The sequence below is a fragment of the Brachycentrus maculatus genome, unplaced genomic scaffold (genome assembly GCF_059751285.1).
Source record: "Brachycentrus maculatus isolate JH-2025_06_01 unplaced genomic scaffold, ASM5975128v1 h1tg000257l, whole genome shotgun sequence".
In the NCBI taxonomy this organism is placed as follows: Eukaryota; Metazoa; Arthropoda; class Insecta; order Trichoptera; family Brachycentridae; genus Brachycentrus; species Brachycentrus maculatus.
The window spans coordinates 952,501-968,881 of NW_028281008.1; the positions used below are offsets into that span (position 1 = coordinate 952,501).

General features: G+C 34.8%; 2 protein-coding genes across 5 annotated transcripts; one reads left to right on the top strand and one right to left on the bottom strand.

Annotated features, from left to right (window-relative positions):
* The first annotated feature begins 1,561 nt into the window (after positions 1-1,561).
* Positions 1,562-10,515, top strand: LOC148306037 (uncharacterized). Of its 4 annotated transcripts, XM_088265668.1 has the most exons (11): positions 1,562-1,815; positions 1,958-2,203; positions 2,406-3,865; positions 4,516-4,718; positions 5,413-5,506; positions 5,662-5,915; positions 6,054-6,170; positions 7,410-7,505; positions 8,439-8,568; positions 9,365-9,660; positions 10,275-10,515. In XM_088265668.1, exons 1-11 carry the CDS (start codon positions 1,787-1,789, stop codon positions 10,476-10,478), a joined length of 3,129 nt encoding a protein of 1,042 aa, XP_088121794.1. In that variant the 5' UTR covers positions 1,562-1,786; the 3' UTR covers positions 10,479-10,515. The 4 variants fall into 4 exon arrangements, with proteins under 4 accessions (XP_088121794.1, XP_088121791.1, XP_088121792.1 ...); XM_088265665.1 differs by having other exon boundaries at positions 1,562-2,203; XM_088265666.1 differs by lacking the exon at positions 6,054-6,170 and having other exon boundaries at positions 1,562-2,203.
* A 1,127-nt stretch (positions 10,516-11,642) lies between these two features.
* On the bottom strand, positions 11,643-15,620 carry LOC148306038 (putative alpha-aspartyl dipeptidase). Its single transcript, XM_088265669.1, has 4 exons — positions 15,407-15,620; positions 14,853-15,010; positions 13,463-14,026; positions 11,643-11,959 (listed from the first exon to the last, which is right to left on the bottom strand). Exons 2-4 carry the CDS (start codon positions 14,951-14,953, stop codon positions 11,899-11,901), a joined length of 726 nt encoding a protein of 241 aa, XP_088121795.1. The 5' UTR covers positions 14,954-15,010; positions 15,407-15,620; the 3' UTR covers positions 11,643-11,898.
* Between the last annotated feature and the right edge of the window lie 761 nt (positions 15,621-16,381).

Sequence of the window (16,381 nt, forward strand, 5' to 3'; positions counted from 1 at the left end):
CAGCATAAAATATGTAAATCAAATAAAACTTCTGTGTATGCACACTAATATATATATACATAATAAAATTACATATATCTATGTGTGTATATATGTCATATTTTAGAACTGAATTTAACTATATAAAATAGCACAGACTCTCATCCCGACCAAAAATAATTTCTAGAGATGACCATATCGCTCACTCCTTTCAAGAACGTCATAAATCAAAATACTTGATTTTTCAGGAGAACGTTTTTAAAGTTTAAGAATATAATAAAATGTATTAAAAATAAATATCAAGCCTCTTACTGAACTTTTTACTGTGCAACAGATCTTTTTAGGTAAAACCTGAAGGTTTTCTCTCCATTTGAAAAATATTAAGTATATTTAAAAAAATAATTAAACAATACCTTTTCTTCAAAATGTAAAAACAACACTTTCTGCCCTGTAGCGGGTAAATATTAAGTTAAAAATGTGCCGCTTTTGCTGGGATATAGTAGATTTTCTGGGCATTCCGAAAACATTCACAACTGAAAATTGACGATTTTTGATTTATGACGTTCTTGAAAGGAGTGAGCGATATGTAGTTTTGAGCGTAACATTTGACATAATTATAGTATTTAAATGTTAATTATTGAATTTAAACAGCATAATCAGGTGGGGCAAAATTTATCGAATTTGAAAGAGGTCATTAGAAATATTTGACAACAAGTTTTAAAAATATATTATTTTATGGGAAACGACTTTACATCTTCTACATTGTAGTGGCAAATAAGCCCAAAAAGTGTGAGAACCTTTTGTTTAGATATCTGTCAAAACGTACAGTTTTCTATATTGTTTAGCATGATCTTAAAATTATCAAATTACATCAATTACCATAATTACACAGATAAAAAAATACAGTGCATGTGTTTATTTGATTAGCAGAAACATTGAGACGAAATAATTATTTCTAATATAGGCAGTATTTTTATGAAAAACTCAAAATTTTGATAATAAATTGAATAAAATCGTTTAATATTTTGTATATTATGTATGACATCAACAATATCATCTCGGGGGCGGGATGATATTGTTGATGTCATAAATAATGTACCTGTTTAACCTTTTTATATATGCATATAAATCCAAACGACAAATAATCTACCAATCAAAAACCATATTTAACAAGATATGTAATAGATAATTATGAAATAAAAATATATGTATTGTCTTGTAATTTATTCGTAAATATAATATGTATGGTAAAAACATTATAATAAACTTATTTATATGGTATCCGTATTGTTATTAATTTACCGCCACTCTTTTGTCCGTACTTTTTTGAAAAGTAAATTGATTTGACAAAGGTAATAGTCAGATAAATTATTGAAGGATTTTGAAAACATTCCTTATCTTATTCATGAAATTGCGGTGTTCCTTCTTTCAAAGTCATTTTCATAATTTGTTATGGATAGACAAAAATTATAATATAATATTTTTACATTTCACCCCGTTTTAAAAAACTATTGATCGAATCAAAATACTTATTGTCTATTCCAAATTATTTTGATGTGGTCTATGGTAGCTTTTCAAAAATGGCCGATCGTCTGTAGCTGGTCGTATTTCTGTATTTTTATTAAACGGGATGTCAATGAGACCTTCCATGAGATACGTTCTTGTTTATAATGTCAAAACAGGGCAAGAGGAAGATCACTGTTGAATTGCCTAAAGTTAAAGACCTTTCAAATAGACCCAGTGTTTTTGAACGGCTAGGAACTAAGAAAGCGGCAGCGGCCAAAAAAGCCACTGAATTCTGCAGGCAATGGGCTCAACACGGAACCTGCCCTTATGGTAAAACTTGTAAATTTGCATCTACACATACATTGATTAGTCCTTCTAAACAACGCGCTGCTATTAAAGACTCTTCAGATGTCAAACGAAACGTTAATAAGGATGATCCAAAAAGTCGTTTACATTCCGCTGTGGTTGTCAGGTCTGAAGCAGAATGGGACACTTGGGACCAAAATGACCTAGAATACGCCGACGCTGATGTTTTAGAAAAACGTCGTCAGCAACTTAAACGTGAATTAGAAATTCAGTCTAAAATGGATTCTGGTAAAGATCCTCGGAAGGAGAAGAAGAAGCCCGCTCCGACGAGCTCTTCTTCTTCCCGCAGTTCGAGCACCACCAGCGCGTCCAGCTCTTCCTCTGGCGGCAGTAGCTCCTCTTCTTCCGAAAGGTATTTACTCCAATTCTACAAGTCTCGTGAAAATACCACTATTTATCTCCTTGTCAATATTATATTCGTATTATTCAGAAAATCCTTTCTTTATTTTTATAAAAATTGTCGTTTATTTTTAATATCACTGATTATTATTTCATTGTCCGCATCATATGAAATATAAGTGTAAAAAATAAAACAAAACTCTTTGAAATTGCAGAGAAGCGAGGAAGAAGATTCGTAAAGTTAAGTCAAAACGTAATTCTAGTTCATCATCCGGTTCAGATCTGGCTTCAAAAAAGAAACGTCTCAAAGGGGACTCGGTGAAAAGAGACAAGTCTGCCGGATGTAAGCGAAACCCCTTGAAGAAAGATAATGTTCGCGCGGTTAAAAAGCACGACGCCGCTTCGCCAAAGAAGAAAGTTATCACTAAAACAGTACTAAGCAAAAAATCTTTATCGCCGGTAAAGAAAACTGGAGGAACTCCTCCCATAAATAAGAATATTCCCAAAGGATATATCCTCTCCAAACACAATACTCAGAGTAAGTCTCCTACGAAACAAGACAAAACTAAAAGTACTTCCCCCCACAGTAAGGATAGAGACAAAGATAAAGAAAGAGACAGGGAAAAAGAGAGAGAGCGAGCGAAAGAAAAAGAGAGGGAGCGGGAAAAGGAAAGAGAAAGGGAGAAGGAGAAAGAGAAAGATAGAAGGAGAAGTAAATCCCCCAAATCTAAAGCGCGGTCGCGTTCCCCTATCAGAAGACACGATTCCCATCCACCGAGGGATCCGCGAAGAAAAGACAGTCCTTCGAGGAGTCGCGGATCCTCCTCTCCTAAAAAGAGACCGGGTCGCCAGGACAGTTCGGACAAACATAAAGGAAAATCCCCTCTGAGGGACGACCGAAAGGACGACAAGCGGAAAGATAATAAAGACCGCTCCGTGGAACGTCGGAAAGATAAGCACGATGATAAAGACAGGCACGACCGTGATCGCAAGGAGAGATTGGCCAAGGAAGCACAGAGAGAGAAGGAAAGGGAAGACGCTCTCGCTCGGTGCCAAGAACGCCAGAGGGAACGGGAACGCCAGAAGGATCTGAAGCGAGATCCGGACTCCAAGAGAAACCTCGGTCGTGGGCGCGGAGAAAGGGACAGAGGTTTGAATAAAGGGCTGGAGAAACCCACTCCGGACAAGCCGGTAGAGAGGTTATTACCCCGACCGGAGGAGCGGTTGGCCGCATTGGCCGCAACTAACAGGAACATAGGTCTCGAGAGAGCGATTTCCTCCAACCGTGATAGGTCTGAATCTAGAACAGAAAGGAGTTCGAGAAAGACCGATAGATCGGTCGATCGGGATAGGATAGACCGCGTTTCTAAAAGGCAGAATGATCGCCGTGGTAGCCTGGATCGAGTCGAACGCGGCGAATATAACCACGGTATAGATCGTCCGTACGATCACTCTCATTCCATGGACAGGAATTACGACCGACCGAATGAGAGGTATGATGATATGATGCCGCACGATCGAGAGAGAGAACGCTCGCCGGGCGCTTTCCCCGCGCAACGAGACTTGCACTATGACTCTCCTTACGATATGCAGGGATCGCATAGTCGCGGTTATGGAGACCCTGACGATCGAGTTTATGATGACCATCTTGACGATCACCACGCTATGGACAGAGGTGGGTTCTAGGGGAAAATATATTTATTATTAACATGTCTGAGAGTATAGCCATATCCATACTCCAAAATGAAACTGCCAGATGAAGTATAGATACCCATGTGCTTTTCGTTAAATGAAATATCACTAATATCTAAAATATTCTATAACTTTATGAAGTTTCAAGCAGTATGGTTGCAGTACTGGCGGTGTAATATGCTTTTTTTTAAATCTTATAGTCAATATCATTCATCATTCTTTTAGTTTGAATGCAGTTTTTGGCACTGTAGTGGATTTTAATAATTATCAAGATGTGTTCTTTTTTTTTGTTGCTTAAAAGTATTAGGTATGTTTTCTGGTTATCGATTCCTTAAGTATTTTGAGTTTTCCTTCTAAATCACGTATGGTTATTTTTTTATTAGTTCCGTTATTGTATTTCCTATGATTCTTTTTTTAAATTAAATAAAAATACTCACTTCCCTCGGACGTTTTGTTGGCAGAAACCCACTAGCGCGCAGATCAATAGTAAGATCTTTCAAGTATCATTGTTTATCATCTAGTAATAGCATTTCTAATTGACCCCATGTGGATCTTTAAAATTGACTTATTTATCTACTCCATACCATTTTGTTGAAGTTCGGTCAGTAACGGCGAGTGAATTGCTTATTTCAGGCTTTGTGGATGACAGACGAAACAGGGATTGCGGCAGGAGAGACGACATTCTGTGGGATGCCCGGGAGGCTTCTGTCGACCAAGAGAGGCAATACATGCTCCACGGCCAGCACCCGCATCCTCACAAAGATTGGGATAACGAAGAATATGGCGACTGGAATCGCCAAGACAGACATTGGCAGCACCGGGAACCGCAGCATCAGGTATCCATTTTAGATTTTTAATCATTTTTCTTCTTTGACCCCTATCTGCACCCAGTTGATACATAACGCACTGCATCAGATCGACGAGGTTTTTACCAGTTAACAAAGGTAGAATATATGTATTAATTTTTAGTTAATGTACTGAATTATTTTAATTAATAATTTTTGTATTTCATTAAAAAACACTATTTCGCCTAGTTATGACATTTTTAAACGAATGTGAAGATTAAATGGACTGACGGTCCTTAATCTATTGTCAATCCATTTAATCTTCACATTCGTTTGAAATACTATAACTAGGTGAAACAATTGTCACAATATTAATTTTTATGTGACGCCAAATCAATAAATAAAGGTAGAATATTCTGCTATCCTTGTACAGAGTATTTAAGTGATACAAAACAGTCGCAGAAAGAGTGAGTATTCTAACATAGAACCACAGCTAGTAGATAACGTTGTCCATCAAATAAACCATTATTCTGTCACAGCCTGCGTATCTTTTATCCGAGTTAATAGTCCATTCTTCCCGGAACATTACCATTGTCAAACTAGTATCCGGAAATAGAAATGAAGAAAAAACAAATTGAAATTGATTTTTTTGTCGGAATCTAGAATTTATTTTTTTATAAGCCTTCGCTGTTACAGAATAAAATGTTATACATAATTTGATTTTGCCATTTTCTTATTTTCTTAGGTCCACGATTGGGTGGATAAAGATAGAGAAATGGAGGCATCCTGGCACGGACATCGCCAACAGCCCCCTGGTAATAACAGAGGTCGAATGCATGGTAAATTATTATTTCTCTTTTGTTTTATTATTTTTTAAACTTCTTATACAGAATAAATGTACATTAGTAGGCTTATTGCTAAGAAGTGATATTTTCAAGCAACCAATAATAACCAACAAAAATTCATGCGCATATGTATATCGCTCATTTGTCAGATGACGGTGGATACAGAGGTCGAATGGAACACAGAGTGGAGCAGGGCCCGTCCCACATGCACCCTCTCCCTCCCAAGAGGGGGGTGCCGGCACGGGACGGGCCGGCGGAGCAACCCGACCCCAAGAAGACCCCCGCAGGTGCGCAGAACCCGCCCGCCCCCGTTCACGCGGGGGGAGAAGCGGAAGACCCGCCCATTCCCGACGACCTCAGCGAGATCAGCGACGATCCCGACGAGATCCTCAACAGGGACGACGTAAGTTTGCCTTCCGGCGTGGCCATCACCCCGCTTCTCTCGCTAACATTCACTTTGCTCGACACCTCCCTAATATTGGTGAACATCATCTTTTTTGGTCTGGTTTTTAATTTTCATGGCTTTCCATAACTGGTGCAGGAAGTATCGGAGGTAACGGGACCTGCGGTAACTTCCGCCATCCCTCCTGAACCGCATAACACCACCGATTCTTACGGGATGATCGGGCTACAACCGTTTAGGCCTGATTATGAACCTGTAAGATTTCCTTCTCCATATATCTCTTATTTTACCAACTCTGATTTTACCGCATGAAACTTTTCCTTGTCTTTTTTGTATCTAGCTCTTGGTTCCTTCTAGTTGTCATTATTTTAATTTTTTCCCGGACACATTTCTAAAAAGTCTATTTAAAATTTATTATTTAACTCAGGGTTTCCCAAATTTTCCCGCAATGTGAACACTTCATACATCGTTTTATTTTACAAAACATCTTGTTATTTTGTAGGGTAGGTAATAAATACATTTTATGTAAAATGTAAGGGTGATTGAATTGAGTATTCTCTATATCAGGCACAGTATTACAATGTAACGGAACACACTTTGGGAAATTCTGAATTAAATAATAATCTATTTATAGTAATAAAAGTATGATCTGTTATAATATTATACACATATAAAACTAACCTTAAATTAAACTCCTAGTATCCCCTTATTTTCAATACTTATTTGCTCAAAAGCGGCTAACTTTCTTAACTGGATTATGTAATTATAGCCAAACTTCGTGTGATTGGCGCAAATTCACAAAAACAAAAATCTCTAAATTTTTATCAAAAATCTTACAGCAACGACAGATAATGCCCAAAAAATTTTTGAATTGTCAAAACCATTCTTAACATGTTATATCCGATGTGGCACTCTCACCGTAAACTTCTGCAAGAAACCAATACGTTTCCGCATACGGCACTTTTTCTTGCAATAAAATAATGTAGTAAAATTCCGTCAAATTGTGTTTTGTCGTCAGGATCAAACTTGTCATTTTCAACCAAGTAAAAGAAATAATTGTCAACACTTCAAACAAATGTCAAATTAAAAATCAAAGCTTACCATCGAGCCCGTCGAATAAAGCCAGATGTAACAATACAAGTAGCAGGAGTAGCAACATGTATTATATTTTTATAATATACATATATAAAGTCACCATTTACTTGACAAATTCTCTCAAGATGTCCCCTCTGACTTAACTCACGCTGACACTTGATGGTGAATATATAAAAGTTGTAAATGGATGTCTAAACATAAGCTAAATAGCTAATATTACACAAATGATCAGTTAACCCAGCTGACTACAGGTTAGCGGCCCTATAAATAGCTTATGAATTTCATTGCTTCATCTCTGTGAGACATATTGAATATAAAATAAACATTATTGGTGACTTTATAATCCAAAATATTTATATGTGTAATTTTATTTTCCCTTATAAAAAAATGATATTTTAGATGGTGGAACAAGATTTGGATATTAAACCAATAATAAAACAGGCACACATTGAATCTCCGGGTCAAAAATCGGATTCTGTTCTGCAAATCAAAAAGGTATCAGTATTATATTTTCAAGAATTCCACTGTGAAGTGTTTTTTTTTAAATGTGGAATATGAATAAGAAGAGGAGTACTTTGAAATATATTTGAGACATAGTGTATAAGAAAAAAAAGTGCCCTGGATGATATTTTGTAAAAATGGCGCTATATAAATTAGCCTAGTATTATTATTATTATTAGCACTGTTTCAGTATGAAGCGGTAGTATTGGAATTCCTTGAAATAGCACATGGTATTAGTGTTCCAGAAATGACACAATTTTGCTGCTTTCATACTCACGACACAATCGAATATCATTACAGTTTGTGTTAAGATATAATGTATTACATTTTAAGACCATGTTTAACACTTTGGCTTATTGGAACATATCCTCCTCATTCTGTGGGGTCTCACTGCATGTGCATGATGGAATCCTGTATTTTAATATACAGTTTTAAAAAAAAACATCACGGGACAAGATTGGAATGTACTGATATAAAAATATTAAATATTGAATATATTTTCAGTACATACCACTTTTTGCGAGTGTTAATGAATATGGAATACTATTCCGGTCGAGTATGACTTTATTTGGCAAACATATACTAGCCAGTTAATGTGGGAACAGGTTATGTACACTTTTGATACCACCAGATTTTAGGTTCTGGTTGATCTAGTCGTGCCAAGTTTTTTTCGCCCATCCTCGTTCTGTTCTCTCATTCACATTCGCCAAATATATTTTCTTAGTAATTCTCTCCTTATCCGTTCGCTCCACATGCCCATACCAACCATTAAAGAACTTTTATTAATCTTTTCAACTATCCCTAGTTCAGCCTTACATTAGTTTCCTTCTTTTCTAATTTATATAAAATAATTAGTCTCATATCAAAATGCGTTTTTAGGACATAGGATTGTGTATTTTTTTTTTAACCTTTTGCTTATACTTTTAGGAAATTGTTACTGGCGTGGAACCTAAATCTGAGTCAACTCACGAACAAAATGATGGAGAAGAAGCGCTTGATAATCTTGATTTTGAAGAAATATCTGATGGAGAACTAGAAGAAGATCAACGTGTCAAAGGTATACAATATTTGTGCTTTACACTAACATGCGCCCGGGTAGATCACAGTTTGCCGCATATTTGCGCTTTACACTGACATGGGCCCCGGCAATACAGTTTGCTGGAAAAGGACATAACTGCTATATGGGAAAGAAAATGAAAGAGGATTAATAGGCAAGAAAAAAGAGCAATAGCTAGAGCACTCGTGGTTCCATACCGTAAAACACATTTTCACTCTTTCATAACTCGGTAATAAAGATCTGCTTTTAACCCTTTGAAAGGTTTTTGGTATGTACATACCGCCAACTCAATCAAATTCCGAGACTTATTACTATTTACTTGTACTTGTTTAATTATATTAAAAAGTAAAAAACCAATATATTAACACATTGTTTGCGGGAAACCCTTAAAAGCGTCTTTTACATACTGTTGGTTAGAGAGCGGGAGACGCTTATAAGCATTCCATTTGTTTACTTTTGGTAGAGCGCGAGACGCTTAAAAACATTGTACAGATCGGAATTGGGTTTGCAGTTACTTTCGGTTAGGATACAACCGTAACTAGTATACTAATTAGGGTCGGGGTTAATGAAAAAACTGCCCCAAAACAATGTGTTCAAAATATTATTTGATATTAAGACTTTATTTTCTTGGTGCTATAGCGGCGGCACTCAAGTAGTACGACAAACTATCCATGCTGCCTCTATGGCACTCCAGTGCTAAGAGTTAAAAGCCTCCTGAAAAATTTCTACCAGAGCGTATTATATGCTGATGATATTATCTGTATGGAAAAGTTTATGATGAATTATAATTTTGCAGGTTTGGGCGACGCGCTGGGAGTGGACTGGGCGAGCCTGGTTGCCGAAGTGCGCGGCAAGGACAAGAATGGTGCGAAGGAGGGCGACTCCGGGAAGGAGCAGACCAGAGCCCGCCAGTACTGGCAGCCACAGAAGATATTAGCTCGGATCGGCGTGTCCGTATACATGGCGGGCGAACAGATGATAGACCAAATTTTCAATAGCAACGTTAACGTCAAAGTGGAAGATGAGAAAAAGGCAGAACAAAATGTTCAGCCCGCTGCGTTCAAGCCGACCCATCCAGTAGCCTCTATTCAGGTACACATTTCTTGTCAACAATTGTATGAATCTACACACTAAATGTTTTAACAAAAACAATACTTTTAAATTTGCTCCACAATTCCTAATAACTGCCAGTTAAAAATTCTGTCAAATTAGTAAATTCTGTAAAATTATTATTGGTATCTCCTGAACATTTGAAGTTCCCTATACATACTGAAACGAATCAATAAAGAATGGTTGGTTTATAAACATTCTTTATTATTTTTTTTTATTGGAATGTATGAAGAGCAACTTATGCAATTTAAGTATCCATGAATGCTTTTATGCGATTTAGAGAATGCATCGACAGTTTATCTTTTTATCAGGATTATTTGAATGATCGTTGTGTATTTATGAAAAACATGGATATACTTACTTTATTATTATTATTAATATGTATATATTTCATCACTGAAATAAAAGTTAGAATCAAAAATACTAATATAAAAATTAATGTCAATAAGCACCACTCGCTTTTGCTAATGCCAATCAACCACTTTAGAACATAGTAAATGTAGAAAGCCATTTTACCCACCATTGTGATAGCTGGTTTTGAAATTGTCGCGAGCTAGTGTTCTTTATGATATACCTATGTTTACGGAACGTTACAGGTCGCGATGAAGAGGAGGAAACAACAGAGACTGTCCCTGTTTGGTACGGGAAATGGCTTCACCAGGGCGTTGTGCGCTCGCCAGGACCTGGCTCTGCGCCGACATCTCTGCAATCTCCCGATCAACGAATGCGGCCACGAGATCCATCCTCCAGATCCGCATCTCTTTGAAATGGCGCAAAAATTATTGCAGAAGGCCACTTGACAGGAAAGTCCTCCATAAACGGAGTTAAAAAGAAAAATGGACTATTAATCGTGGAATGAGTACATTATCCAGTTACGGCGAACTGTTCTTCCCAGTTCAACTGGTGATAAGATGTCCCGTGGTTTCAAATACAGAAAGCTGTTGTATATTATTCTTCCTACTAGAATAGTGGAGAATCTGCCAGTCCTCGTTATTTCAGTAATACGTAGTTAAACTCCCTTCTCTGTATACATAAAAACAAATATAGACAACATTTTGAGTGTGTCCAAATACTTGTTCACAAAATCTGGATTATCTCCAATTACAGGAGTTATTTTCATATTATTGATAATAACAAATATATATATATATAAATCCAATAATAACAAATATAGAGTTTAAAAAAGACTTCATATTCTAAATCATATGTATCTATGAATTAAAAACTTAATCAAATAAATTCCTTGTACATTTTTTGTAAATCAATTTCTTTTAAACTGTAAATATTGCGTAGATACATATTTATATGAAGTTACTACTATGATTAAAAAATCAATTGCTTCGGATCAACTTGTTTGATAGGCAACAGCGATATGTAGATATAAGACGAATATGACTAGATTACTTTTTATTACCAAGTATTTGGTTTTATCGTCAATAATAGATATTACATAATATGTGGAAAAATACAATATAGACCTTCATAAATGATGAATAACTGTTTTATTGTAACCGAGCATTTTATCAGATGTTATTCTCAAAAAAATAAGAAATATGTGTGTGTACACAAAGATTATCATGTAATTTTGTCAAAGTTTTCAAAAATCAGCCAATTGATTGATCACTCGAGTAATGTTACAATGGAATGCATAAAGATAAGCAATAACTATTGAAATACAAGTCATAATAAGGTAATAGAATATTGTAGAAATCAAATTATGCAGACAGAAGGCAGATTTAGGGTAAGAACAACAGTTATTTCATTAGTTGATTCGGCAGTCACTTTGTGGTAAAAACTATCCATTTTTAATTAATGCTTTACTTAGTAAATACCACTGTTGAAATAGTGGTATTTACTAAGTAAAACATGAATTAAGAACAACAGGACTGATGATGTCGCAGATGTGTACGGGCAGTGAGGTAGGTAGATAATTTGGACCATTATGTAGATAGCAAAATAAAATGTTGATCAAATTGTAATGTTATATTTCAATAAATAATTTTTACAATTTGTTTTGTACAAATAATTGTAGTTATAATTCAATAACAGATTATATAATCAATAAGCTTTTAGACTGCAATACAAAGTCCTAAGAAAATATGCATTCATTTAATAAAAGTATATAAAAATTCACATTGACCTTCTTATTATCCTAGATATATCCGCTTTTCTAAATAAAAAAATTGTATATATATTTTTTTATCCTTTATAAAGGCACACTTATGATGATAACAGACACGAAAGGTCAGATCCCACTTCGTAATCCTGTGCTGTTTTTCCACTGGAATAAATCAAATAAAAAATATTAACCGGTTAACTGCCAAGAGCGTCTTAAGACGCATAATTTTCTGTGAACGGAGCGCCGCTCATACAAAAATTACGTCTTAAGACGCGCCGTTTTAAATGGGCTTTTAGTATAAAAATCAATTATTTAAAATTACAAAAATATTGAACGCATAGTGACATCTATTGAGAATATCTTTGCATACTTAGAATTGAAACAGAATTTGTTTTTACCACTTTAAACGTAAATTAAAGAGAGCTTTGTCGTCGGAACAACTAATGGCGCTCAGGGTTGTCCAATAATCTCCGAGTTGCCATCACTGCCGAATCTGATGACAGTGATTTTAGTGTGGATTCTGATGATTTTTAATTTTTTTAAATCAAAGTGTGTGTGTGTGTGTGTACTTTTGATATTAAACTAACATAAACAATTACTTTTGACATACAATTTAGTTTTCATATTTTCTAAAACAAATTTAGTGACAACCCTGCACCATGAACAATTAATTTTATGATTATGGATAAATGACTGAACGACTAGCGCGCTCTTCATTTATTCGGCAAGTTTTATAAATAAACGTTAATACACTTTTAATAACAATATGTTTAGAAGGTTTTATTTTTGTCGTAAAATTCGCGGCGTGCTGGCTACCGCCATACGTGTACCTGCCGGCAGTTAACCGGTTAAAGGGTCTAAAGTAGACAAATCCAGAATTATTTACTAATTACATTTTCATACAATAATCATGTGATCACTTACATCTTAATTGTGTAAAAGGTACATGCATATGTATGCATATGTATGTATATATATATATATATATATATATATATATATATATATATATATATATATATATATATATATATGTAATTGTATGTCTATAGTTAACCTGATGAGGGAATGGTTATTTCGAAGCCGGTAGTCGTGAAGTACCATTTTTTAAGTGGTATAACACAAAGTGAACAATGAATGATAATGCTTTTAAAATACAAAACTACGATGTTCCCATCCTAAGTCGTTTAAAAATGTAATAATAAAATCGGTTTAAAATTGTCATTTATTAGAAATAAAAGTGTTAACCTCTCCGTGCGTACTGCCCCAACCATGGAGCCATAACAGCAGGTCAGATAGCGTGTGGCCGCACGGCAGGGGTGATGATTATTTCTCAAATATTTACAGATTATGTGGGGATTTGGACTACCAATGCCATCTATTGATCCACAACACACTTAAATAATTTATCGACTAGTTAAATGTATTACCGACTGAACAATGTTTTAAAATATCATTAATATCTTACTACTCGAGAGGTTAATATTGTGTTTCTATGATTTTGTAATTTTTTAAAGAATTTGTCAATTCGTATTGCCAAAAAGTTAAAAGTTACTAATAATATTTTTTTGAAAAATAAAAGTAACGTTTATATCACTTTTACTTGCAAATGGAATCCTAACCCTGAAGTTTTTTCTTAATCTTATTAAAAAAAATTATACTTACGCGGCGAAAAGTTTAGCAGTAGCCACACCTTTAAGTACCGCTTTATCTCCCTTTACAAATAAGGTTGCACCTTCCTTTAGTCCCAGCACAGGTCCATTCCCGGGGATCTCGAGATATTGAGAAATCCTTTCTTCTCTCGTCTCTCCTTGATGGGTGTCTTCGGGTGCCGGTTCCACATAATGCGGATTAATATTAAACGGAACCAATCGCAAAGCATCGAAGCTCGGGACGTGAACGATCGGCATGTCATTTGTGGTGCAGATATTCAACGTGGCCACATTAGTTCCTGCACTGCTTCCCATGTAAGGAATCCCATCTTCTAAGATCCTATTTCTAATCGGTTCCAAGAGATTGTTGTCATAAAGGGCTTTGAGCAATTGGAAGGTATTTCCTCCTCCTATGAAGATAGATTGCGCAGACTTTACAGCCGATACGGGATCACTATACGTGTGTATGCCTCTTACATTATATCCCCAATCGTTAAGAACTTTCTCCACCTTACTGGTATAACGATCGTGATCTCTCAGTGCATACGGTACAAATAAAACTTCCTTCACATTGTTTCTGCAATAAGTAAACAAAATGAATATGCATAATATCCGTCTAGGGCTAGATCCTTTAGTTTCATAGATAAGTTAAGTATTTGAAAAGTTAATTTCAAGATAATAAACAAATATCCATAGAAATATGAGAAACTGCTCCATCAAAATGCAAGATCTCTTTGGTAATAGAAACTTTAACCTTGATCACGTATGAGAATTGTATGATGGTACATCTTTTCAGTACTTTTCTATGTTGAAAGCCAACTATGGACTCTCACCGAGCTACCGCAAAAAAGATTGAAGCATTCAAAATATGGTGCTATAGACGAATGTTCAAAATATCACAAGTTGAGAGAATTTAAAATGAAAATGTTTTGAGACATCGAAAAAGAGAGAAGTTATAGACACTGTAAAGAAATTTTAGCTGTTTTTAGAGGATAGAGAAACACAATTAAATATATATTGTATGTATTTTGTTAAAAGATAAACAGAAAAGTAAATACTGCAAAAATGTGACAGGGGTTCCTCTGTAACGCTAAGTTACCATTAAGAGCGACTGCAAAGTGAAAATTTTCATGATCAGCATAAAGCGGCACAATGAGGAAAAAAAAGAAGAGGAATCCTTTTAAGCTATTATTGGTTACATTTACAATATAGACATCGAGTTCAAAATGTACAAAAGTAAAGTTATTTTCGTTGATAATCTACTTTTCCACATAGATATAGCGTTCGTGATAAGCTTACAGAGTTACCAGGGTCATATTCTAAACCAGTAATTTAATTTGTTTCTAACAAGTGAGTTTTCAAATCGATCTATATATGAATATAAGCATACAATGGTAACAAACCTGTCGAATAAGTCTTGAATATCTTGCTTCGCATATTGTAAATATGAGTATCCGTGGGGAGCGGATGCTGACAAAAGCAGAAGTTGGCGTTTAGGAAACATGGCAAATAAGAAAAGAAAAAAATACAATTTTTAGATTATCTTCATGTCACAATTGTTCTAGGAAAGTTACATAGGAACGCATTAATCATAAAATTATTAATTTATCAGAATGTACTTTACAGTATCAAATACAATGTTTTTTTTTTATCTGATAGCTATGTGTACGCACACACACACATACGCCAATAATTAACGGAATGATTAGTTATCACTTAGGATTACATGGCACCTTCTATAGTAGGTTGAATAAGAAATACTGAATCGACAAATAATATTTCAGATCGAAATTTTGGGATTAAAAATGCTCATATATTTCGGTTGTAGTAATATAAGTAATTGTCCTCTTGCATGCTGTATTATTTTAGGATGATTTACGTTGATCGCAATACAATTAATCAAATTTGCAATTTATTTTCAGAATATTATTTATAAAATTTTATGTCATTAATCTACCTGTCACCACTAGATTAATAATAGAAAACGCAGACTAACTAATTGTATCTAGAAAATGTCACCAAAACTATAATAATTGACACAAACCGACTATCAAAGACTAACTTATTTATATAATACTAGTCTAACTAATTTGTAATTTTCTGACTATAATAAGTTAAAATATACGAAAAAAATGTCCTTATCACTGGTTCATAAAACAATAAACTTATATAAAGCTTGCCAACACCCCCCGTTTTTCAAGGCCAGAAGTGACATTTACTCCCGGCTGGGCGTGACTTCGCCGCGGCTGGATGTCGAATCCACCCGCCGAAATTTTTATCGTTCATTTCTCAGGTCAAATGGTATTTATGTTGAAATTTGTTGTGTTACATATTTTCATAATTATAATATTATTATGACAAAGAGTATATTTCATAACCAACATTGATATATTTCAGTGTAAACAAAAATAGAAAGGTCACGGCTAAAACGCGACATTTATGAAAAGAGTTCAGGCAATTAGTAATGGTTTCCCAGCCCTACAATGGTAAATTACATTTAAACTCTTTTAACGTATTCTTCACTCGCCCAACTGCATAAATATTTATAGTTAAAATAGTTATAAAAATATTTAAAGTGATTTTAAAACAAAGTTGTATTTAAATTTTAAAATTGAAAATGATACAGGTGTTGCTTCGTTCTTTCTGTTTGAGAGAGAACGAATTTATTAACTTATTAATTAAGTATTTTTACAAACTAGGTATAAATACAAGGCTTTTCAACAAAAACAAAAAAAGAGAGAATTTTCAAATTACTTTATTTCAGAAAAAAAATCCAGAAAACAAAAATTTTCAAAGGACAGAAGGAGTGCTCACAGCTTCCCAAAGCAAGTAAACAAGCTGAAGACTAATAATGGAGTATTAAAGATTGATAAAAGCAAATGCAGACACGGATCAATAATTTTATTTTAAAAATATCCTAATGAATTCTGGC

Bases quoted from the DNA above. Each gene is read 5' to 3' on its own strand.
- LOC148306037 (XM_088265665.1), top strand. From the start codon at position 1,650: ATGTCAAAACAGGGCAAGAGGAAGATCACTGTTGAATTGCCTAAAGTT. The intron at 6,171-7,409 runs GTAAGATTTCCT...ATGATATTTTAG, and splicing joins TTAGGCCTGATTATGAACCT to ATGGTGGAACAAGATTTGGA. The intron at 9,661-10,274 runs GTACACATTTCT...GGAACGTTACAG, and splicing joins ATCCAGTAGCCTCTATTCAG to GTCGCGATGAAGAGGAGGAA.
- LOC148306038 (XM_088265669.1), bottom strand. From the start codon at position 14,953: ATGTTTCCTAAACGCCAACTTCTGCTTTTGTCAGCATCCGCTCCCCAC. The intron at 14,027-14,852 runs GTTTGTTACCAT...TACTTATTGCAG, and splicing joins ATTCAAGACTTATTCGACAG to AAACAATGTGAAGGAAGTTT. The intron at 11,960-13,462 runs GTAAGTATAATT...GATTTATTCCAG, and splicing joins ACTGCTAAACTTTTCGCCGC to TGGAAAAACAGCACAGGATT.